This window comes from Ammodytes marinus (genome assembly GCF_949987685.1).
Source record: "Ammodytes marinus genome assembly, chromosome: 5".
Lineage (NCBI taxonomy): Eukaryota > Metazoa > Chordata > Actinopteri > Uranoscopiformes > Ammodytidae > Ammodytes > Ammodytes marinus.
The window spans coordinates 8,595,916-8,621,320 of NC_137234.1; the positions used below are offsets into that span (position 1 = coordinate 8,595,916).

The 25,405-nt window shown below is 41.6% G+C and overlaps 1 protein-coding gene across 1 annotated transcript; it reads left to right on the plus strand.

The window, feature by feature from the left end:
• The first annotated feature begins 296 nt into the window (after positions 1-296).
• Positions 297-25,405, plus strand: lingo1a (leucine rich repeat and Ig domain containing 1a). The gene is made up of 2 exons (XM_080028230.1): positions 297-767; positions 21,453-25,405. Exon 2 carries the CDS (start codon positions 21,465-21,467, stop codon positions 23,310-23,312), a length of 1,848 nt encoding a protein of 615 aa, XP_079884356.1. The 5' UTR covers positions 297-767; positions 21,453-21,464; the 3' UTR covers positions 23,313-25,405.

The window sequence follows — 25,405 nt, forward strand, 5'->3', positions numbered from 1 at the left end:
ACGCGTAGACTCTAAATAATTAAAGCGGCAAATGAGCAGACTGCATACGTACGGTGGTAGAACGCATGCCCACTCACACACACACCCACCCACAGGGGCACACACAAACACACGCAGGCGCGCGTAGTTTTACCACACACTCACACTTTGAGTAGGACACCGGGCAGAGTGCGTACCGACGATCATCTCCGTCCCTCCCCTAAAGCAAGCGGATTGTCTGTGCCACTGACTGCAGCCACTCAGTGGTGTGAGCGTGAGCGCTGCGTATGTGTGTCTGGAGAGACTGCATCAAGGAGAGAGAACTGCGCGCTTGCTTTGGGAACGGTGCGTGGGAGTTGTTCTCTCGCTATACCTGACATTTGCATTCCTTCTTTATTCTCTATACACTATTCATCCTCGGACGAGTTCGGGGCACAAGGAGTCCCATTACTAAAAGGGAGGATCGGATAGCACCGTGTGTACTGCGCTTGTGTACGCTTGCTACGTTAGTGTGGGTTTGTGTGTGGGTTTTCCTGTTTTTAACTACAGCTGTCATCTCGGATCGAACCGCGGCACTGCCTTTGCGGAGAAAGTCTTTGGGAATCTGCGAGAAACGGCTGGCTCTTGTCTTCGCTCCCCCTTTTCCCCCAGTCATTTTTTCTTCCAAAGCTGTCTTTCAAGGCGGTGGACTTGAGATAGTGCGTCTCAATTTGAGTCTTATAGTGGCTGGGAGTTGCCGTTCGGGAGAAATGCGAAAGGATGCTTGGGAGCAGTGAAGGCTACAGCAGGTGAGTGTCCCGTTCAAAACCAAAACCGGGTGTTCTTTTTAAAGCAGATATGTTTTTCGAACTGTTTCGTGTTCATTGTTATGCCAATGCAGTTTACTGTAGGCTGAGGCCACGGTTTTAGAGATGTGAAATGCAGAATGCAGCAATTCCCTAGTATAGCTGAGCTACTTTGAATGAAAACATCCCTACAATATGTGAATTATAGTTTGAACTAGTGGCGACATTCGTTCATACCGGAGGCTTTTCCTCTAGGCTAAAATCTTCCTCCAAGTCCGTGATGATTGGGGCACAATCGGTCGACAGGGCAGAAACGCAAACCGGGACTTGAGTGTGGTTAGGCGCGTCCTCTGCAGGTAAAAAATGCATCTAATTCACTCTGATTCGAAATCAATTTATGGACCTGTTATCGTTGCACAATTTTGACAGTGTATCTTCATTTCTGGCCATTTCGCGTGCGTGAGTGCTTGTCTGGGAGGACCAAGGCTTAACCATTAATCAAATGTAATTGTCCCGCGGATGTGTGTGTGTGTGTGTGTGTGTGTGTGTGTGTGTGTGTGTGTGTGTGTGTGTGTGTGTGCGTGTCCGTGTCTGCGTGCGTGCGCGCACGATGTGTATTATTGTTTGTGTGAGTGTGTTATATTGCAAAATGTTATCTTAATCCATTCCTCATTTGGCCATGTACAGGCTCTGCCGTGATAAGATTTCTCATTGTGTGGAAGTGTGAGGCATAGTCGTGATCCTGCCCATATGCCATTTTATTCATCTGCAAAGATGGCTATCTGTTAAATGGGCAAAGCAGAGTGCTCCTGCTGCAACGAGGTGCAACATTTCTATCGATCACCAGAGACGACTTTGGGATTTGGGGGATTTTCAGCAGGACAGGGACACACACAGAGTCACTAGGATCTATATATAGCTTTCCACTGCGACTACAGATTAAACTTGTGTGTGTGTGTGTGTGTGTGTGTGTGTGTGTGTGTGTGTGTGTGTGTGTGTGTGTGTGTGTGTGTGTGTAAGGTGCCACACGCCGTCTATTGTTTGTTATTCAAGGCAGTGTTTACAGGAAATATAGGCTATGGCAGTGGCCCCCTTCTTCAACCCCCCCCCCCCCCCCCCCCCCACACACACACACACACACCCATCCAACCTTATTGCCCAGCACAGCTTCTTATAATGACACCACCAAAAACACTTGCAGCAGAGTATGAGAAGATGCTGTGTGGTGCTGCTGCTGTGCCTGCGGACATTCATAAAGTGCTGTAGCTCTATTGGTTATAAATAGCCAGAGGGAGCGGACTGCCAGATAGAAACAGGAGCAGCAGCAGCCTCTCTGCCTCTATCTGGGCACACAATCCAAGATGATAGATGACTGATACACTCTGAGCTATCACACAGACACACATCAGGGCAAGGGTGTGGCAGCGGGGGCTTATGTGCATTGTACACCTTATGTGCATTGTACACCCCATCCTGAGTTCTTTGTTGTGTGTTTGATTATCTCCTTATTCAAAAAGAAAAAAACCTACCTCCAGTAGTTCCCCTCTGCCTGGTTTCTAGTATGCTTCTGGCACTCACTATTATTGACTTTAGTTTGACCTTATTGCACTGAATGTTGTGTTATCCCTTTAACTGTGGCTATACACTCCTTCTGGTTTGTGTAATGTCATTTGCAGGCTGCAAATCCTGTTATATTTCTGACAGGATTTTTTTTCTGTTGATCTCTTTGATGATTGGGGGTGCTGCTGCTGCTGCTGCTGCTGCTGCTGCCGCCGCCTTGATCGCGGCAGCTTTGCAACAGCTGAAAAGGCTGCTGGAGTGTGTGATCCGCTTTAGCCAAACGCCCGGCCTTCATTAAACAAATGTGCGGCCACTGACCTTGGCTATCCACGAAGCTGTCAATAGGATTCCCCTCTCTGGCCCTGCGACAGACTACAATACAGGAGAGGACACATGTAAAGTACTCCCCCTCCCTCCTCATATCCTCCAGCTTTATGCCTGCCTGCCGTTGACATGCTATATTGAATTACAACACGTTGATCAATGTTTGCAATAAGCCAGACCTCTGCACAGTGGCCGATATGATACAGAATATCAGATGTCTCGGGGAAAATGATGCTTCTCATAACGGCATTATGTTTCAGTGAAGTATGGTTATGTCTTGTGTTTTGCGTGTTTGTAATTGACTCACATGTGGAAGGAATGCAATTGCAGACCAGAATAGGAATGTGTGTTTTAATCATTTGTGAAAGAAATCTGCTTCACAAGAGATTTGTCTGCAGACAGATGAGAGGGAGCGGTCGAGACAGAGTGGGTGGTGGTGAGGGTGGGGGACCGTGATGTTAGTGCGTTATGACTGACCCCCAGACCTGCCTTTCTCACAACACACTAAGCAACCAATGTGGTGTTAGTTAGCGGGCTAATGTGGCTGGTGACAGTGTTAGCATGTTTTTCTTGGAGACATCGGTCCTTGGTGTAAACCTGACACCCACGGCTTCGACAAGGTGTTTATTAGCTCCCAGTTGTGAGGCCTACCATGCCTATATTACGTAACGCCATGATGACACAGTGCGGTGAGAATTTCCACGCGGGATGGCAATTAGGGTTGTTTTTATACGACTTGTGGCTGCCATTTCACATGATGCCAACACCTTGATACACTGATGTCCCAAGGCTAGATGGCATGTTTGCATGAAAGGCCTACATTGGGATCATAGCTGTTTGAGAGGTGTGGGGGTTATGGTGGGTGGGGGTTCTATTTCACCAGTGTCTGTTGTCCTTGGTGGATGTCTTTTGAACTATGTAAGCAGGAAGAGCAGCAGCACAGCACTTACTCTTGGTCTTTCTTAAAAAGGTTTATATGTGCGATTCCTTTGAACTTACATTTTTTTTTATCAGAATATTTAGAAATTTCGAGGCACAAGCAGATAGCTCCTTAACAGCCTCGATAGATGCTTCAGATGTATCTCTCCTTTGAACAATTGGTTGTTTCTTTTAGTGGAGCAGCTGTGTGTCATGTTGTGTCATTGTTGTTCTGAACCATGTCCGAAACTATTTGGTTTTGTACTTTGCAAGAGTGTCGGTGGTAGATGTGTTATTCTTTCACGGTTCTCAGGCTTAATGGTTCCAAGGCCTGTGGGGGACCAAAGATAAAAAAAAAAGCCTGTGCTCTCAGCTCCAAACAAATCATGCTGTTTTAACAATGCTTTGTTGAATATATATTCATTTCTTGTAGATTCAGACAGTAAATGCTGCATTATCTATACACATATTTTTTCATGCAATGATCTCTCCACTTGGACTTCATTAGAGTCATAGTTGGCTTCACTGTGATCTCTTGAAACAAATATGGATGGATGGATGGATAGATAGTCCACCATTTACACAAAATGGTAGCCTTGTATTTATTACATCAACGCTAATGGAAGATGGTTCACTATCAAAGCCATGTGATGTACTGTATTGCTACAGAACAAAATCACATTCTAGTGTTACTTGAATTGTACTTTAAGTCTTTAGAAGAAAGACCTGGGGAAAAAAAAGATACAAAAGCAAGATAATCTGAAACCGATTATGATGTAACTGTACTAGTATTTCAATTAACATTCTAAAATGTCACTGCACAGCAGAGCCGTGTTAGAGAAAAGTCAGAGGCACGTTTAAATGCCACTCTTTCACATCAGCCTGTAGGGTCCATCCAACTTTAAAGGACTGATGTCAGAGGAGCTTATACAGTGCAACTAATGCCGATCTGCTTCACATACAATGTTTCCAAAGTTGCCTTGAGAGAGATTTCACCTTTTATGCTTGTGTGAATAATCAAGTTCCCACAAAGAAATGGTGGATTACCACATGCTTTCAACAGTCAGCAGAAATGTATTCTTGGCTGTATAGAGTATGCTTAGAGCACTGCAATTTCATGGGCCTTGACCTGATTCTGAGTCTACACGTAAATATAGCAAGATTTCATTCTAATAGCAATTGACCATTGCCAGCAGCATTTTAATGACCCCTTGAATTCAACTTCAAGACAATTATATTCAAAAAACATTTAAATGAGATAGCTGCAAACTCCTAACCGTTGCCAGGGTTGAAATAACATCCTGCTGAAACCTCCCTGACAGCATGCATCATTAAAAAGGCAATGATGCTGGGAGAGGTTTTTCGGGTCAAAGGTTATGGAGGAGTTATTGTGACTACCAAGGCTCCTCATCACCACTCCAGAGAAGCACATTTGTATTCACTGCACAGGAGATGAGCAGTGCTTATGCTGGCATTCCTGTTGCCAGGCAGATACAAACTTTCCTCTGGTAGCCATATGCTATGCGATATAGGGGGTATGCAGTAATGATGGTTATACTGTTAGCTGTTAGTTACAGTATGCTGGAGAAGAAACTGCATGAAAACTGAAAAACCAAATGTCATGTTTTTCGGTTGTGATTTTGATGTCCATTGTTGCTCTCAATGCCTTCCCTTCCGTTCCATGTGTAGACAATGGATATTATTACCCTATTTGATTTTGGCACGTGCATGATTTGTGACTAGAATTTGAATAAATTATTTTGCAGTGGTGACGATAAGCAGTGTGAAGCAAAAAATGACAATGAACTGCATCTGTTCTGCTGAAAGCGTCTATTCAAACAGTGCTATTCTGTAGCGACTGGAAACCCGTTAGCGAAACAATAGCAGCGCCACTCATGCAGACGCACTCGAATGGAGCATATGATATTTTCCACGAGTGGGAACAAGATAGTGTGTTTGTGTCCCTGCACACTGATGGAATAGCTTTTAAAACACCCTGTTGAGATCCAGAGTTCAAAGGGTTCACTGTTTAGGTACAGGACGAGCACTCTCAACTCCCTCTCCTCGGTCTAGTAGGCCGGGAGAGTAGATACTCAGAGGTGAAGTTGTCATTTACACTGGATCTGCTACATTGTCTTTTTTTGGGCGCTATTCCATCACATGGAACTGGCTCTACTTTACTGTACTCTACTCGCCTGTTAGTTGTTCACTAAATGTTAAAGTACCTGGCACCTACTTGTTTTGGTACCTACTTCGTCGTTGAGGTTCCAAAAAAGTAGGTGACAGGTATTAAACAGTCATTAATGAGCGTCACCCTATCCTGCACAACACACTTCCAAGCTACTGCACAGTCGCAGTGTTCAAGTTTGCTGTCTATCTAGTTTTTGTTATACTTCTTTCATAATTGGTCTTCCATACTTGAAAATAATCGCCCTGATGAAGACTGAGTAGAAGAGCATCGGTGCTAAATGTTAGCCACTAAAATAGCTATGATTGACAGCCACACAGAGGCAGTACGAACTATCTAGTAATGGAAAAAGACCCCCAGAAAAGTACCAGATACCACAAGTGAAAGAAACTATAAACTGATAAACTATTTGTTTTCAAAAATGATTTTGGGCAGTATTTTTTTTTAGATGAATTAGAATTCATTAAGATCATGGAGAATCCCAAATGCTGCCACAGTATACAAACTCTCCCCCTCTGCGAACCTTGGATTGAAGCCTACTCTGATGATTCAAATATTTCAATGTGCGTCAGGTCCATTATTCCCTCCTTTCGTCAGACGAGTTAAGTTGCTTTTCTATCCATTGAAAGTCTGTTCGCATTGGTCGTTTGAATCGAGACAACGCGGGCCTTGCTTTGAGGTATAAAGGGGCTGAGGCTTTTAGTTTGCTGAAAGCTCCTCTTTTTCCATCTCTCCCCTGGATTTAACTCTCCCCTGTTTAACTTCCTCTAAAAGCTCCCTCTGTTTGTATGCCTACCATTCTCCCTCCTTCACTCTGGCTTCCTTTTCACCCACTATTTCCGTCAATGCTGAGAGAGAGAGAGAGAGAGAGAAAGAGAGAGAGATAGAGTGAGAGAGAGAGAGAAAGCAGTGACGGAACACTGTAACAAAGCACTGCTAATACTGTCGATGGAGGAAAGTGAAAGTGCAGGGAGGAAACAAGAGGTCAGATTTCAGGTTATCGACCAGACTGGGTGGCATGATGAGCAGATGTGAGTTTTTCTAGACACAAACCCAACCGACCTACACTAACACATAGGGCTGCATGATTAATCATGTCAATCATTTCAAGAATTCATATCAATATTTTCTCATAGTGTTTTCAACAAAAACATTTACTGACACTTAGACACCCTGAACACGTACACTGTGAAGTAGCAGCTTAAGAATATACTGTACATACAATACATAAATAAAACTGGACAACCCAGTTACAAAACGTAAGTCTACAGTATCACCATGTTGTGGCGTCAAGGATGAATAAAAGTTACAACATCTATTGAGTTGTTTCCTAAAATATGCATTATTGGCTTGTTTTGTTTAACATTGTGTAGCGTATTGTCATTTATGTATAGCAGCTGGAATTTTTCCCAAGCAAAGAGGTGAACATTGATCATGACTTTAATAGGGGAATGTGAGCCAGAGAATCGTCATCATGTAGAAATGAGATCACAATTTTGTTACGAGTAATTGTGCAGCCCTACTAGGACGTGACAAAAACAAGCAATGTGCTTATATGAATACTTTGCTGTCTCACTAAATGTGTGTTGGGATCCACACAAGGAATTCTATTACTATCAGGGTGATCTCCCAGTGCCCACACTCTGTATTTGCTGAGGTTGGTCCATATCTTAACTCCAGGCCATTAGTCGGTTAAATGTATACAGTATCTGGCACATGAATAGGTCCTGTCAACTTTTGAACGAGACAAATAAAGTAGGAGTTCTTGCCATTCAGTCACTTGCATTCCTGTTCAAACGGTGGAAACACTGCAGACATTAAGAAACCCAGATTGAAACAGGGATGCACATAATTATTTGAATTCCACTTTCTCATCATAGCTCATACAGTATGCAACTTTTTTTTAAATAATGACAAATCTCAAACAAGTTTTCACTGCCAAAGAGGTCTGTCAAGATTGCTCTTTGAATCGGAACTGCCGAAAAAAATCAAACTGCTCTATTTATAATTTAATTTTTGTTTTATTTTTTAATAATATGGTAATCATGCAAAAGAATATGCCACTTTGCAGGCATTATCATTTGACATGTTGAAATATTTAGCACGTCCATAACTGATGTGGTTGTGGCTGTGCAGATTTGATTTGGAATAAAGCCTAGCGTCCTCTCTAAACTGAGCTTCACAGTATGGTAGGGGTAGATTAAGCATAGGTGTGGGGGGGGGGGGGGGGGGGGGGCAAAATGGAGAATCCCATTTAGTAAATGCATTTCAGCTCTCATTCAGGGAACACAGAATACAGAATTACTGGCAGGAGGCCTTTTTGTTGTATGTATGCCACATGTACAGGCATTCCGTGGTCTACATGGATTAGTTTTCCGTCATTTTTTAGCAGAGAGTATGCTCTGACTTTGCGAGTATGGTTTGACAAGTTGAAGTTGATCGATTGCTTATATGTATTACCTCTGGACGGACATATTTTAAAAGTTGGTGCACTGCCAGTCATATCCTCCTGAGCTGAGGGGAATGACTGAGGGCAGGTTGAAATGGTTGCCGGTGATGGTGATGGTGATGGCCCGCGGGTGGATGAGGGGGGGCGGGGGGGGAGGGGGGGGGGGGGTGAGGCTGATGAAAGAGCCCAGGCGGCGATCAAAGGCGAGAAAATGAAATGGCATTTGACCTTGCCGGACACTGCCAAGTGGACGGGACGCCACAGAAGTGCAAAGTAGTTTGGGAACCTGTGGGAATCGCTGAGGGTAGAGAGATCAGGCCTGCAGAGTGAGTGCTGATGGCCCAGGCAATGTAACCCTTCTATCTCTCATAACTGATTTAGCAAGGGGATTCTGTTGAAAGGTTGCACAAGGTGGGGTAAAAAAAAGTTATTACAACGACAAAATGAGCCAATTTCAGGTGGGAAAATTCTGCTTCCTGTGTGCCATGTTGTGAACTGAAGTGTAAGTCTCGCTATGCATTCAAAGTGTGCTAATGATATGACGTAAGGCAGACTCACCCTAGCCCTGAACCTGTGGCAGATATGGAAATGTCAAATAAATAATTCAGCTCTTTTGCATTTCCGTGTACTTGCTCCTTTCCATGTTGGCGGTTATGAGTGAAACTGCGATAAGGAAAAATATGTAGTGTCTCTTCACCTTGCCATGGCTGGTCCATCAGCCAGCTGCCAGACTGTAGGACAGATTATAGCAGGATCATTTTAATCATGTACATTATGCCGTCAGTGTTGAATGTCATAGATAGTTCTTTTTAAAGAAAAAACTTGAAATACAGGTCCTTCTCATATAATTAGCATATTGTGATAAAGTTGATTATTTTCCATAATGTAATGATAATAATTGAACTTTCATATATTTTAGATTCATTGCACACCAACTGAAATATTTCAGGTCTTTTGTTGTTTTAATACTGATGATTTTGGCATACAGCTCATGAAAACCCCAAATTCCTATCTCAAAAAATTAGCATATCATGAAAAGGTACTCTAAACGAGCTCTTAACCTAATCATCTGAATCAACTAATTAACTCTAAACACCTGCAAAAGATTCCTGAGGCTTTTAAAAACTCCCAGCCTGGTTCATTACTCAAAACCGCAATCATGGGTAAGACTGCCGACCTGACTGCTGTCCAGAAGGCCATCATTGACACCCTCAAGCAAGAGGGTAAGACACAGAAAGAAATTTCTGAGCGAATCGGCTGTTCCCAGAGTGCTGTATCAAGGCACCTCAGTGGGAAGTCTGTGGGAAGGAAAAAGTGTGGCAGAAAACCCTGCACAACCAGAAGAGGTGACCGGACCCTGAGGAGGATTGTGGAGAAGGGCCGATTCCAGAACTTGGGGGACCTGCGGAATCAGTGGACTGAGTCTGGAGTAGAAACATCCAGAGCCACCGTGCACAGGCGTGTGCAGGAAATGGGCTACAGGTGCCGCATTCCCCAGGTCAAGCCACTTTTGAACCAGAAACAGCGGCAGAAGCGCCTGACCTGGGCTACAGAGAAGCAGCACTGGACTGTTGCTCAGTGGTCCAAAGTACTTTTTTCGGATGAAAGCAAATGTTGCATGTCATTCGGAAATCAAGGTGCCAGAGTCTGGAGGAAGACTGGGGAGAAGGAAATGCCATAATGCCTGAAGTCCAGTGTCAAGTACCCACAGTCAGTGATGGTCTGGGGTGCCATGTCAGCTGCTGGTGTTGGTCCACTGTGTTTTATCAAAGGCAGGGTCAATGCAGCTAGCTATCAGGAGATTTTGGAGCACTTCATGCTCCAAAATGCTCACAATATGCTAATTATATGAGAAGGACCTGTATTTCTCAGAACAGTCAGCAGTGTGTCAGCACTGATGGCTTACTGTTCTACTGTGAATGTCATGCAAGCTACATTCCAACAAGGCCAATATTTCGTAGCCACAAAGATGAATGTTCTTAAATGTGTCTTTGTCCGTCAGAATGCGTCAACAGAGGCACTACTTTACGGTGAAACAAAGGAAACAGTCAGTCACTCATTAATTAAGGCATGCAAAGTGAGATCCCACTTCCAGGCTCTATAGACTGACTGGTTTTGTGGGCTTTGATGTGAGTTCAGAATCCAATTATGTATTTCTAAGAGACATACATCCACACATAAACGCAGAATTACGTTAAAGAATAAAGTTGTTGACATGCCTTTTTCCAGAACTTCTCTTAAGCAGTACACAAGTGTTGACAAGGGATTTGTTTTTTTTGCCATCTGGTATTACTATACATATTCATTGATTCATGTGCAGCCTATAAAATACCTAAATTGTCTTTCTAAAAATAGATATTTTGCTCCCTCCAGAACCCTTAGGATTAGCAGAGCTAGCAAAGATGCAATTCTTTTCATGTTCGCTATCTTTATGACCGACCTCCCTCTCGTACTACAGGGAGCCGCAGATAGGGAACGGGAGAATACAAGGACAGCTTAGACGAGTTATTTTGCTTCTAATTGCGCAAACCTCCCATGAGTGATATTGCTTAAGCACTCCGAAAACTGTTGTTGTTTTGCTTCACATAATCTTTAATCATACGAAGGTCAGCATTTTTCCTCTAAGCCTCTTTATGAGGGTATTTTTGGAGCAGGTGGATTGCTCAAAGAGATGAGACTACGACACTCCCCTGCTGGAGTGGAGAGAGTTGAGAAGAGTGAACTGCCCCTTTTTACCGTCCACTGCAGTTCCTATATTCTAAATGTCTCCAAAGACCATCTCGGACATCTTATATACAGTAGCCTTTTGTTATTTTTTGTTCTGCCTAGTCCTCGTTTCTCAGCCTATATCAATGGCGTCGTTATGTGGGGGTTTTATCAGGCTAATTAAGACTTCATCTTTCTGGGCGATCTCTCAGAGGACCTGGATTAAGCTTCCCTATCTCTGCACTGGATTCACGTCGGGGTCGGCCTTGCCTGCTCCACTCTCTGTAGATTGTGGACAGGAATAAAAAGTGTTAGCATACGGTTGTTTAATTTATGCTTTTTTTATTTTTATTTTTTTATAAATTAGGTAAATTTAGGCTGTAAAAGGGAAGAGGATTAGTTGATGAACTGTGTCACCTCTGCACCCTTAAAGTGCCGATTACATTTTGTTTATGATGATGGATTAATGCCTACTGTGCAAGCCTTGCAAAAGCGTATATATCAGCTATTTATGTATGTGCGACAAATCCCACTGCAACCTTATACTGTGCATTTTTTTGTGAACTGTCGGTATGTGTCAATTGTTCAGCCTGTTTAATCAGCGGAGAGGTGTTTGAATCGATAACCTAGCCGACCGTCGTGGCCTTTGGACAATTCATTTACACTCAGTTTGCATGCTTAAACAGGCGCCATTTTCGTTTGCATATAAAATCAGGTGATTCATTGTAGTTGGAGTAGGTATCCTGATGCACCATTGCCAGTGCAGAGGAGCTGCACTGTATGCATATCAAATGCCGTGTCGTTCTGGGGTCCGCTCTCATTATATTTTTTTGTGATAAAAGTCAATGGATAAACAGTCTGGGTCAAAACTCATTAAAGCAAAAGGCGATTCCCCCCCCGACATATAAATAGAGGGTGAACAGGAATACCTCTCTGTCATGCACTGCAGACATGTCGCTTATTTTTTGGAGGGTTATACTGTATCTACCTTTTGACTTGTTGTTGGATTGCAGTGGAGAGTATAAAAATAAAACACTTTTTTTTATAGTTTAGGAACACAATCTGCCTCAGAGCTTTGGCTGGCTTGTGTGCAGTTCCTATGAAGCACCTCTGTTTTTTTTTTTTTTGATAAAGCACTTATGAGATAGTGTTTTTGTCTGAGCCCATGTCGTTGAAGGTGATAAATCCTAAATGGGTAAACTGCGGTGACTTTGCTTGGGCAGTTTTTATACAAGGGTCTGTACATTTCGGGGAGCCATGAATCAAGCACTATAGTTTTTTACCTGAATGTATTGTTTTTCCATGAAGAAAGTGTGTCTTGAATCTTGTCACCTCGCTGAAATGTGTGGTTACACTGGCACCCATTTTTCAAAATCAATGAAATATTGTCATGTCTGTCTCGGAATGAGAGTCACCTTCATGGATGTCCTATAGAAAAACAAGTACTTGCCACATGCTATATGAAAAATGATCAAATCAAAGTTGAGAGTAGGATGTTGTTCTATTCCTATTCTTCTTCGACTCATGGTTCAAACGTGATTGTAGCAAACTGTGAAGGGGTAGATGTGGGAGGAAGGCCTTGAGATACACATGTTGCCTTATTACATTCAATGCCACCGAGTTCTTTCTTGAATAGGAATGTTTTTTTTTCTACTCAGGACCTCATTATGAGGCATCCTTGTGAGTTAAATTGAACGTTTACTCTTTTAATCATGAAAGAAAATAGGATTAAAAGAAAATCTTGAATTGCCAGTTTAGGAGTCGCAGCTCTCATTTTGCTTATCATTAGAAAAGATTACTAGCTCAATTAAAACATAATTGAATTCTAAACAAATACAATTATATAGATGCACACGCTTCTAGCAAGAACGGTATTGGATTGTTTTGGCCGATAACAATGGTGATAGCTTAGAGTATAATGCAAGTTCTTTCATTCAATATTAATTTTTACCCAGACCTTTGGGGCCTGTGCATTCAGATATGTTTGAAGCAATTTGCAGTAAATGAAGGAAGTACATGGCAATAAGCTACTCATTATGCACCAGAGTTCACCTCAAAGTAATAAAATAGACCAATGAACAGTTAAATTACATACTAAAGCCAAACCGATACCGGATTTTAAAAGCTGGGCATCAGCCAACATTTACACTGACACCACATACTGCAAGAAGCCATAATGGCCCGGCACAGTCATCAGTAGGGTTCTAATGCATGGTGTTGGTTCTCAAAGTGGCATTCTCAACCTTGTTTACCATGTTTTCTATCCAGCTTTGTTTTCATTTTCTCTAACAAAGCAAAGTCCTTGTCAGACTGAAAGTCATTTTGTGATAATTTCTTCAAATTACACACTGACAAACAAGAGTGAATGATGAATACAGTTCCCACATTGTCAGAGCTCCCTTTTTGTCAGAGTTGCGTCTGTAATCTGTTGGAGAAGGCAACCGCCGCAGTATCCTCCAGTGTCTCATCCTAGTGCATTAGAGTGGCATTCTCTGCATCGAGGTCACCTCTCCATCAAGTAATTACAGCTCATTTCCCATTAAGGGGCCTCACTGTGAGCTGCGGGGCCACATAAGCAAAGGGGACGTTTTCTACACCACACTGGGAGAAAAGGCTGCAGATGCCAGTCACAATTAAAGTCAATATGGCCCCGAGCTGCTTCACACTGTGTGCCCATCACAGTTCCCTAGCAGCAAATAAGATATAGCCTATTATTCATTATGAAACAGAGGCATGTTTCCATGTTGACTCCCTTAATTGAGGGACCAGCATAGCCCACGGTATATAGTTGCAGCTATTAAAGCTGAGTCCTACATACATATATGGGCAAGTTGATGTAGCGGTTGCGCCATAAACCAGCATTAGAGTTTGCCCAAATGTAAACACCCTCCCCGCCCCACACACACACACACACACACACACACACACACACACACACACACACACACACATTGTCTCAGGGCAACTGCCAAATCCACTCACTTCATCTAAGGGGAAAATGTATTCGCTCACAAATTGAGTTAGGAGAGTTATATGTCCAGTCTCCCCCCTCATTTATCTGGATACATTCTGTATAGTTTTAATATAGAATGAGACCATATAACAATTTAACCATTAACCTTAGCCATTTAACCACTCAATAAATTAATTGAATAATTCAGTCTTGGCAAACGCATGTGCTATGGAAGTGGTAAGGGCGTGATTAAGCTGAATAATTTACTTATCACTTGTTAATAATTCATTCTGAGCAAAAAAGGAAGGAAAAAAGAGATTATTTAAATACATTTAGTAAATTATGCTAGAGAAGGAGAAGGCTTAATACTTTTGTATGTAAAGGAATTGAATAAAACAACTTTACTTCACAAAAGAAAAAATGTGTATCTTAACTATGGTATCTTCACGTGTGGGCCCTTTATACTATACAGGCCCAGTACAAATTATCACATTTTAATTTTAGCGCGAGAAAAGCAACTTTAAAGAATTCTACGTTGGCTATTTTTATTTGAAGTTTTTAAAACTGCCTCACTCAGGCATTAGTTTGTGTACTTAACATCTAAAGCGACGCAGGTTCATGTCTGCTACAGAGTCGGTATAAGTAACTGAGTGTTGGTAATAATGTTAATAATGGGAATCTACTCTAAACCAATTGTTTAGGCACAACTCAGTGTGTTTCCATTAATGTGTTCGGTATTTCCTTGAAAACAGAAAGCATTAGCACGTCTTTACAAACAGATATATTTGACATGTTTGATCAATAAATAACTTAAATTAATAATCATTAATCAAACTTGTCTTTGTTCTGGGGACTCATATACTGTATGTCACATGTTCACATACAAGTCTATATGCTTCTCCGGCCTCAGGACTACAAACTGCTGAATTAAAAAATAAAAATAAACATATTGTCTTGTCCCGTTCCTTGAAACAGCCTTTCTTTGAGTACTTTATGGGGCCTTGTTAGTGCTGGCCTTTATGGTAAACTAAAACTAGAACAAGCTAGGTCCAGCCCACACACTAAAACCAAGATCACGTTCCAGTATAACAGTACAAGCCTTGTTGTGACCTTCATTGCTTCTATCTCTTACGTTTATCGCCATAGCTGCAGTATTGTCAGTTTTTGCCAGCATATCAGCAAGGGGTTCTGCGGAGCGCCGAAGGTCGGCATCTCCTGCGGTGTTTGGGGAAGAGTCCGTGTGTAACCATGTGCCCTTGTGACAGAATCACCTCATGTCTTAAAAGCTCTGTCAGCAAGATGTCCCCAACCAAAAAGATCAGGCCCCTCAGAGCGAGAATAGGACATAGCAATTCACAGTCAGACGGAATTGCGTCTGTGTGTGTGTGCAAGAAGCAGCCCTCCTGCATATGTAGCATTTTTTCTCAGCCTTAGGGAGAAAAAGGGAGTAGCCATTCTGGCAGCTCTCTCCAGGGTAGCTCAATCTTTCACAATCTATCCGCTCTGCTAAGGTACTTTCTGCTCCAACATACTTAAATGTAGTGCAGCTGCTGTAAGAAATACTTCCTATTTCTACCGACCTGTAGCGCAAATTACAAACTGTGAGCTCACACATTAAACTAATAGTAGGCTATGGTGAACATGGAACACAGTAAATGTTGGCTGTTTTGAGCAGGTTAGCATTTAGCTCAAAGCACTGCAGTGCAGAGTCTCAGAGAGCTGCAAGCTGCTGGATTCCCTCGCCTTTTTAGCTGTGCAATAACTAAACTGTCAGCCACACACACAAAATGACGTGAACATGGTACAGTTTAAGAATCAGCATCTAGTTAAACATACCCCAGTCCTATTCATTAGATAAAGTATTGGCATTGGATCAATAAACTAACAGCTTACTTGATTGTAAGCTACTAGAGCTTCACTTTTGATACTAATATGCCTTCCGAACTTCACTAAAACATAAAGATGCAATACAAAACAGCTTAACATGATTCATTGGCACTGTCAGAACAATATTGTTGCACTTTAGAGGCACTTTGCAGATATTTGATCAAGGTTTTATGAACAGAGATTGAAGTGGTCGCTTTGTGAAGGTAGGAGATGATTATATATAGGAAACATAGTGATATTGGTTAATATTAGTTTGGTACAGTGTGTTGTCTTTCTCAATGCGTGCAGGCTGCATTACAGTTAGACAAGGTTAGAATGAAGTGATTATGAGCTTAGTTTACTGCTTCCATTGCAATGTGCCAAGTATAATTTGATTAGGTTCATCTATGCGCTGCAGACACAATGCACAGCAAGCGATATGGGTCTTTGATAAATTAAACTACGAAAGTAAACAGTAAAGTTGTGACTTTAGAATTGAAAAGAAATTGAAATGAGGTAAAATGCTTACATTTAATTTAGAATCATTACAAGGCTATGTGTAGTCAGATGGTGATATTAATGTATAACTGAGTATGTTGTCAAATCACACAAAGCATTAACATTGGAAGAGTCAATGTGGCTTTGATTAGGAAACCATATCAGATTTTTCTGTCATTTCTCTAGCTCAAGTACTGGCAGGCTTCCTTTGTATTATGTTTTTTTGATTTTGTGAAATGAGTGTGGGTCCTCATTAGTGAGTACTGATCGGACTCTTACCAAAATGCTGGATCGTCTTTAGAAAAGTCTGACATTCAGGAGGCCGTCTCTCTTTGAAAACACATCTCCTAAGAGCCTGAGATGAATGGTGATTCTCTGAAAAGAGAGATGAGGCTAATGAGCTTGATAATGATGGAACATCACATATGGACAAACACACTCTCTTTAACACACACACACACACACACACACACACACACACACACACACACACAGACACACTACTAGCCCAAATTAGGCGCCTGGGTGAACTTGGGTGCACCGAAACGTGACTTTTAGAGTTTTAACAACCAACATCAGTAGACGACTGATCACCCATTTGGAAATGATGCCGTTTTAATGTAAACATTTTGCCTTTGAGGAAAATAACTCTTAATAAAGATTTCTGTCGAATTTGTTCAATACATACAAGCATGGAACTCTTTAGAAAGAAATACAATAAATACGGCAGCACCATTTAACTTATGACCACAGTAACAACAACAGCAACAAAAACAACACATTCATTGATTACTGTAATACCCCACCCACACAACTCAATAAGGTCAGAGCAATGGGGACAACAACCGATATATATCGCTTTAGGGATCCAATATGTATCAGCTCTATAGGGACGCATGAACAATGGACAGGAAAGAAAATGTATTCGACCAACTTAAGTAATTTTGGATGCCACAGTTTGTAGTTCTCATACCCTGTAACTATTATAGTGTACATTATTTAATGGATTTTCTGTATGCAGGAACCTTTTTTAATCAATATTATGTCCACTCGATTAAATCAATGAGGGTAGAATACATATACCAAACACCTTTTGTTATATTTAAATGTGAATTTCTACTTGTATCAGTAATCACCTGTGCAGAAACAGCTAATGACGCCCTTTGGGGGGGTGGCAGGGGGGGGGGGGGGGGGGTGAAGTTTAAGAGGAACATGTCAACAGGTTTGGTGGCAGAGTATGGTCAGTCCAACAGCTGGTCACTGTTGGAGCTCTTCACCTTGCTGCACTAACCAGCTTCTTCGCCTGGATTAGGGCTTTGCTGTCCATCTGTCGGGCGTTGGCTTACATTTAAGCCCTGCCATTTCACAGGCCTAGCTGCAGCCAGCAATCCCACCCCGGGAGTTTAGCTTCTCAATGACACAAGGGTAACCTCTCGCTCGAAAATTTCAGCTGGGCGACATAAAAGCAGTGTGAAAGTGATCTTGCCTGGGGAGCAATAGGTCAGACACTTCTGGTTAAGATGGATTTAGAGTGGCTGCCATTATACATACATGTTCTTTGAAGCTGCTGAGTTAAATTTATAATTTCACACACACACAAAGTAATAGATAGCTTTTTCTTGTGAAAAATGAGTGTTCTAAACTTCAGGAGCAGATTGGAGATAGGGGCATCTGTTCACTGCAAATTGTTATAGTTTATTAAAGTCAGGAAAATACAACAGTAAATAAAAGTCTGCAGCTGGGTCTGTCCATTCAGAATGTGTCTGGCAGCTGACTAAGCAGTTTATTCCCAAATGGGCTTTCAAGGATTGGTAACACTTTGCGCCGTAGATAACGTCAACATCACCTTGGGGATTTCCTAGATGCTTACAGGTATTTAACAGGAGTGAGTGATTTATTGTGTCAGGTAAACTAAACTAAAGGCTTTGGGCGACTGTTAAGCCCCAACAATATGTTTGATTGGGCTTATTGTGGAGAACTTAATGAAAACAGACAGCCTCGTTCGGACCCATGGAACAACATTGTGTGGAGTGATAGCATTAGTGTATGTGAAAGCCATGTTTGGACAGAAAGCAATTAAAAATAAATAACCACAAGTGGGTGATTGAAACCTGTTGAACTTGGAGCAACAGTGTTCAAATTAAATAAGTACAAAATGTCTTCATCTTTCAAAAAGTAAAATTACAAAATATATATGTTCAGGCCTGTAGAGATAAACTGCAGAATTTTTTTTTATCTGATAATGAATGATTCAATTATAAGATAGGATTTTAATTTAGTTTCAATTGTGTAGAATACTGCAATTTAAAGAAGGGTGATTGAAAAGTAGCAACATTTCTTCATTTGAGACATAACTCAGAGCTGATTAAAACTGTGTGACCAATTGACCCCCCTCCGACAGACATATAGCAATTTTGTTCAAAGGGACAGTAAAAACCATACGTATTGTCCTTTTAGTCACGGTTGTACACACTGATGAGATATTTACTGTTTAACTAGGACAGGAGCGTAGGGCACCATTCACTTCCTGATGAGGCAACATCTTCAGGTCTGAGTGGACTCTGTCATAACGGCATTAATCTCACCATTAATCGATCTAGTTATTACTGTTCTCGGACCAGTGGGTCCTCATTTATCGAGCAACGTTGTCTTACTTCTCCTCGACCACATCCGCTCCTTGGAGAAGCACCCTCTCTCTCACTTCACCTCATTAATGTAATTCTCTGGCAGCTTACTGGAATGCTGATTGGAATGAAGAACTGTAGTCTTCATGCCTGCGAGGGGAACGATAACGCTAAATCATTAACAAAACAGTACTGGAAATGTTTCATTGGCAATGGCATGCTTTATCTTAATGTGTCCCAGTCCGTACGTGCACATTTGCTGCTGTAGCCATATGTAATAAATGTCAGACCTGCTGTCATGAAAAAAATTATAAAAATAAAGTAATGGGCACATTTTAAAACAGTGACTGTTAAACCACTGACTGCGGTCCATAACCTGCTATAGTAGCAGTAAGGGGGCTTTAACAAAGGATTATCATTTGATAATTTCCCTGATTGGGTGTCAGTGTCAGACGGTAATAGAGTTGGACGTAATAGCATCTCATTGACTGATATCCAATATGCGATAGCCACATGATAGAGGGTGACAGATGGAATTGAGCTTGTGATAAAAACCACTCCTTCTCCTTAGGTGTCTCTGCCCCTCGCCACTCTCTCACTGCGCTTAGCAATGACTTGATCAATGTGGGTTAAGGAATAAGAATGATGAATGAAGAATGGCTGGGACGGAGCGAGGAGCACAGCAGGTTCTCATATGGGTCTTTGATCTCGAACATGCCTTCATCTCTGCTTGTTTGAAATTGATTGGTTTCACTTGATTACAGATGGTATCATCAAATCCCCAGTCTGAACTATGACATCAGAGGTAATAAAGTGAAATGGAGTAAAGTCAACCTAACCCATTAAACCCCCCTGATTTTGATGAGCCTGATGTCCAGTTGCCCCTTCCTTGCTTCAGTGGGAATAATGGTAGTAACATGTCAACCCACAATGGACCGTCAACCATAATATCACCGATTTCTTCCACTTTCCTCTACAATCTCTGTCTATCGACGGTCATATGGTCCATGAAATCTGCTGAAGGACAAAAGTGTACATTATTCTTCACGAATCCTGCTTGAATCAGGAGAAAAAACGACCATTTGGCAATCAACTTGAAGGACAACATTTAGAGCAAGAGATAAAAACTGCAGACCACTGGCAGAATTCATCAAAGCATAACACATAGACCAGAATTCCCCATAGACACGTTTTCATGAGTCTACATGTGAAAGATGTGTGTTTTTTCCTTTCCTTACATCATCTCAGTGCAATTCCATGCGCTTTAATGTTGGAAATGACGTCCTTAAAGTGATGATGAAATAATCCATTAAAACCTAAATATCAATCTTTTAAATGTATCTGCCCTGTACTGCCGGACCACTTCTGAAACTCATTTCAGAATCACTAACTACAAATCATTATGCAAATGTTGCTCCTGGTTCAATTCCCATTATAATGTACATAAATGGTGCGACCATCTCTTTGCATAGAATGCTAAAAGATGTAATTACAATTAAAATGGTTAGTTTTTGCTCCTAAGGGCTGGATTTATCTCTCTATATCCAATTACCTGGTGGTGTATGGTCTATATTTTATCCTAACAGATTGCTTGAGTCGCGTGTCAGCCACAGCACATATATCACACTCGCCACCATCCGTCTTTGATTGAATCCACCTGATACCGCTGCTCCATCCCCTCAACATTTATTTTTAACTCATACAGCAAATTCACGCTGGGACTAAGAAAAGAGACCAGAACAAAGCACATGTGCTCATTAAACTGTATTGGTCTGTGACACAGCATGATTTGGATTATTATCTGAAAAATGCTGTTCATTTCTCTGCAAGCTGCACTCCCTTCACTATATATCAGAGTGATAGCATTGAGTGATTGATTTTCTGCAAGGTGTGCATTGGAAATGGTGTGGTGCATTCCACAGCAGGCTCAATGAGGTTGCAATGCAAGACAGTTCACTATATGGATTACTATAATTATATTTGGCCTTGGATCAGTACTTTGTCTCCTATATCACAAATGGGTCTGGTACAATGCTGTTCACAGCAACTACTTTTATTTAGAATACCTGTAAAGTTATGTGTGATGTGTCTGTATGATGCAGAATTCAAAACCTTCCAAACTCTCAATTATGAAACCACATACAGAACCTTATTCCCTCATAAACACCCACATCTATTCATTTGTTATGAATATTGCAGCAGCATGCATACCCTCTGTTCTGTATGTGCATCATTTTAGTACGTATGATTTCTTAACTAACCATCTTGCAGGGAATAGACAGTGGCCAAATGAAAGTGTTTTAATAAAGCTTTATGCTACTCTCAGTTATTTCTGCTGTCCTCTACCTGCAACAGATACAGTATGTGAAACTGCTTTATTTAGCAGTGAAAACACATTTGAATATCAGCCTATAGCTCAGGGATATCAAAACATGCCATAACAATGGATTTTAATAGTAGTGTCTGTGTTTGAGCTTACGTATAGCATTAATGTCCCAAAAAAAAACGGATTTCTTAAAATGTTTGTGGTAGGAATAATAAGTGCGATAGTCTTGTTTTTTTAGCTGTTCTAACTGTTTCCCTTGTCTCTGTGTCTCCCCAGGTAACCGATAAGATGGCGGCCGGGGAAGCGACTGGGCACAGCTACCTGGTGGCTTTCTGGCAGCCCATTCTGATCCTGATGCTGGGCACTGTACTGTCTGGATCCACCACAGGCTGTCCATCCCGCTGTGAGTGCAATGTTCAAGAGCGCTCCGTGATGTGCCACCGCAAGAAGCTCATGACAGTTCCTGAGGGAATTCCTGCAGAAACAAAACTGCTGGACCTCAGCAAAAACCGCATCAGAACCATCAACCCAGACGAGTTTACCTTCTTCCCCAACCTCGAGAACCTGGAACTCAGTGAGAACACCATCTCCACTATCGAACCCGGAGCTTTCAACAACCTCTACAGCTTGCGGACATTGGGGCTGCGCAGCAACAAGCTCAAACTGATCCAGCTCGGAGTCTTCACAGGCCTAAGCAATCTCACGCAGCTGGACATAAGTGAGAACAAGATCGTCATCCTGTTGGACTACATGTTCCAGGATTTGTACAACCTCCGGTCTTTAGAGGTGGGTGATAACGACCTGGTTTTCATCTCCCACCGAGCCTTTCATGGTCTGAGCAGCCTGGAGCACCTGAGTCTGGAGAAGTGCAACTTGTCTTCTGTGCCAACAGAGGCTTTTACCCACCTTCACAGTTTGGTCACACTCAGGCTGCGTCACCTCAATATCAATGTCATACGGGATTACTCCTTTAAAAGACTCTATCGGCTGAAAGTCTTGGAAATAGCCAATTGGCCATATTTGGACACGATGACCCCAAATTGCTTGTATGGATTAAATCTTACCTCCCTGACCATTGCAAACGCCAACCTGACCACAATTCCGTATGTAGCGCTGCGCCACTTGGTCTATTTGCGCTTTCTTAATCTTTCATACAACCCTATCCATACCATTGAGGGGAATAAACTCCATGATCTTCTGCGTCTGCAGGAATTTCACCTGGTAGGAGGCAGACTGGCAATGATAGAGCCCTACTCATTCCGTGGTCTGAACTACCTGAAGATTCTAAATGTGTCTGGGAACTCTCTGAACACTTTAGAGGAGTCTGCATTCCATTCAGTTGGGAACCTGGAAACCCTTGCCTTGTATGATAATCCCTTGGCCTGTGATTGCCGACTGTTATGGGTTTTCCGCCGACGCTGGAGACTGAACTTTAACAGGCAGCAGCCTACCTGTGCCTCCCCTGAGTTTGTCCAAGGCAAGGAATTCAAAGACTTCCCAGATGTTCTGCAGCCTAACTACTTCACGTGTCGCAAGTCTAGGATAAGGGATCGCAAACCCCAGCAGAAATTTGTTGACGAGGGAGCCATTGTTCATTTTGCCTGCCAAGCAGATGGAGATCCTGCTCCAGTGATAATGTGGCTATCCCCACAGAAAAAGTTTATCACCAGCAAGACAATTGGAAGGCTTTCTGTGTTGCCAGACGGTACCCTTGAGGTGCGCTATGCCCAGATTCAAGATAATGGTACATATGTGTGTATAGCTAGCAACGCAGGCGGAAATGACACCTCTCTTGCTCATCTGCACATTCATAGCTACTCCCCTGACTGGCCACACCAACCCAACAAAACCTTTGCTTTCATCTCCAACCAGCCAGCAGAAAATGGGGCTAACAGCACAAGGGCCAATGTTCCTTTCCCCTTTGATATAAAGACGTTGATCATAGCGACCACAATGGGCTTCATATCATTTCTCGGTGTCGTCTTGTTTTGCTTGGTACTGCTCTTCCTATGGAGCAGAGGTAAAGGCAACACTAAGCACAACATTGAGATTGAGTACGTGCCACGGAAATCGGACGCTGGCATGAGCAGCAACACAGTGGATGCTCCTCGCAAGTTTAACATGAAAATGATTTAACGAAGCGGCACGATTCATTCATTTTGTGCTAAAAAATAAAGACAAATGGAAAAGAAGACATTTTCTTTCCTCTCCTACAAACGTGTGGATCCTGGTCTGTTAACATAGAGTAATATGTTTGTTTTTTTCTGACTGAAGCCCCAAAGAGTAGGGCAGTTCCTGACTTTCACAAGTGAGAGGAAAAACACCGGACATAGCCAATTTTGCCATGGCCCGTGGGGGCATTAATTGAAAGTCACATTTGTCATAAGCAGTTCATATTCCTGTGGATTTATACTGGGAAAATATATCAGAAAAGAAGAAAAACAAAACACTTCAAGCAGCCAGAATGCGACGGGCAGATCATATTTTGGCCATTGCTGTTTTTTTTGTCTGTATTTTTTTATTTAGTGTTTGTTTTTTGTTTCCAAGGTTAGATGTCAACTTATGAACGGAATTCGTATGGGTTGAAGAGCACATTTATACAACATTGATGCATTTTCAAGTACATCAACATTACAATACATCGGTGTTAAAATGTGAATGCTATGTGCTACATATGGTCTTTTTCCTTTCCAACAGTGATGATTGTTCTGTGATTCATCAAATGTATATCTGTGTCACACTATCCGATAAAAATATGAACGAAGATGCACCAAGAATTAGAAGAAAACTTACATAACATTGTATGGCACAACCATATCATGGGAAATACAAAACTGTTAGAGATGTACTTCATAAAACAATTTTTTTTGTTATTGTCATATCAGCTAATACAACAAACAACCAATTTTTATTAATAGTACTTCAAAACAGTTTACATTGGTCACAATGAAAATGACATAACGAGAAAAAAAAGTCACTATTATGGGGATGCATATTGTATGCACTGTACAAATCAGTGAAATGGTATTTAAAAATAAATTGCATTTTAACAATGAGAAATATCATACATTTTAGAGTTGAAAAGTAGCAGAGAATCCTGTGGTCAAATGTGGCTTATACTATAGGATTTCAGCATTGGATAAATTATTTGATTGAGCCTTTTGATCCCAGTGTCTGGTGACAGTATCAGTGTCACTCATCCCATATTTTCAGATGTAACCTAGGCGGTACACACATATGAAATACAGGCATGATACAGAAGGGAATGTGAGAAGTTATTGATATGATATGCTCTCTACCAACAATAGAAGCAGTATCTCCTATGGGTTTGCCACCAGACAGAATGGTTGGCACCTTCACACAGTAACTGCTAATCCCTGACCTTTCTAAATCCCATTTCAAAAATGATTATGTAATAGTATTATTTTGTGCTTAACATGATTGTGGTAAATAAAAGTTGTGGTGCTCATGTTTTGGACACAATGTGCTCCTCAAGCTGTAGATGATTTATTTCATTGTTCATTATTTTATGAAACCAATGATTTATTTATGGCGATGCTCCCCACATTAAAGCCATTGGAAATATTACCTTCCAGGATCAATAACATGTTTGCTATTCCCCAGAATTGTGCAATGTTTGTGGAAGGAAAAAAAGGAATTGTGCATAGTATGCTCCCAGTGGATCGTGCATATAAAAGTCTACGGTTACAGCCTTACCTTTCAAGCGCACACTGTGGACAGCTGGGCTTTGCAAACGTGTGTGCGGATAAAGGCTAAGTTATTTATGATGGATGACATTACAGACAACGACACAGTAATGGGCTGGAAGTATGGACAGAATATGCAGATGGTTGGAGTGACACAGATGGTTTCACCCATGGAACAATCTGAAGCAGCTTTGGTGTAATCCGTTTTGCATATAGGAAAAAAAAAACACTGGATATGGCTCATGGTTCTCCCTCTTGCTGATTATGAATGCTCTCTTCGTGTGGCTACTGTACCTAGCCTTTTTTTGGTCTCGAGTGATTCCGGGACTTTGTTTTTTGTTTTTGTTATTCCCTTTTTTTTATTATTATTTCGACCCCTGGACTATAATGACCATGTAGTCCAAACTAACTTTTTACAAAAAATAAAGGGACTAAAAAATAAATCGATGGAAAGTACATTCAAATTGTTCTGTGCAATAACGGTAATATGCAGATTTTTTTTTTTAATTAACAATTTTATTG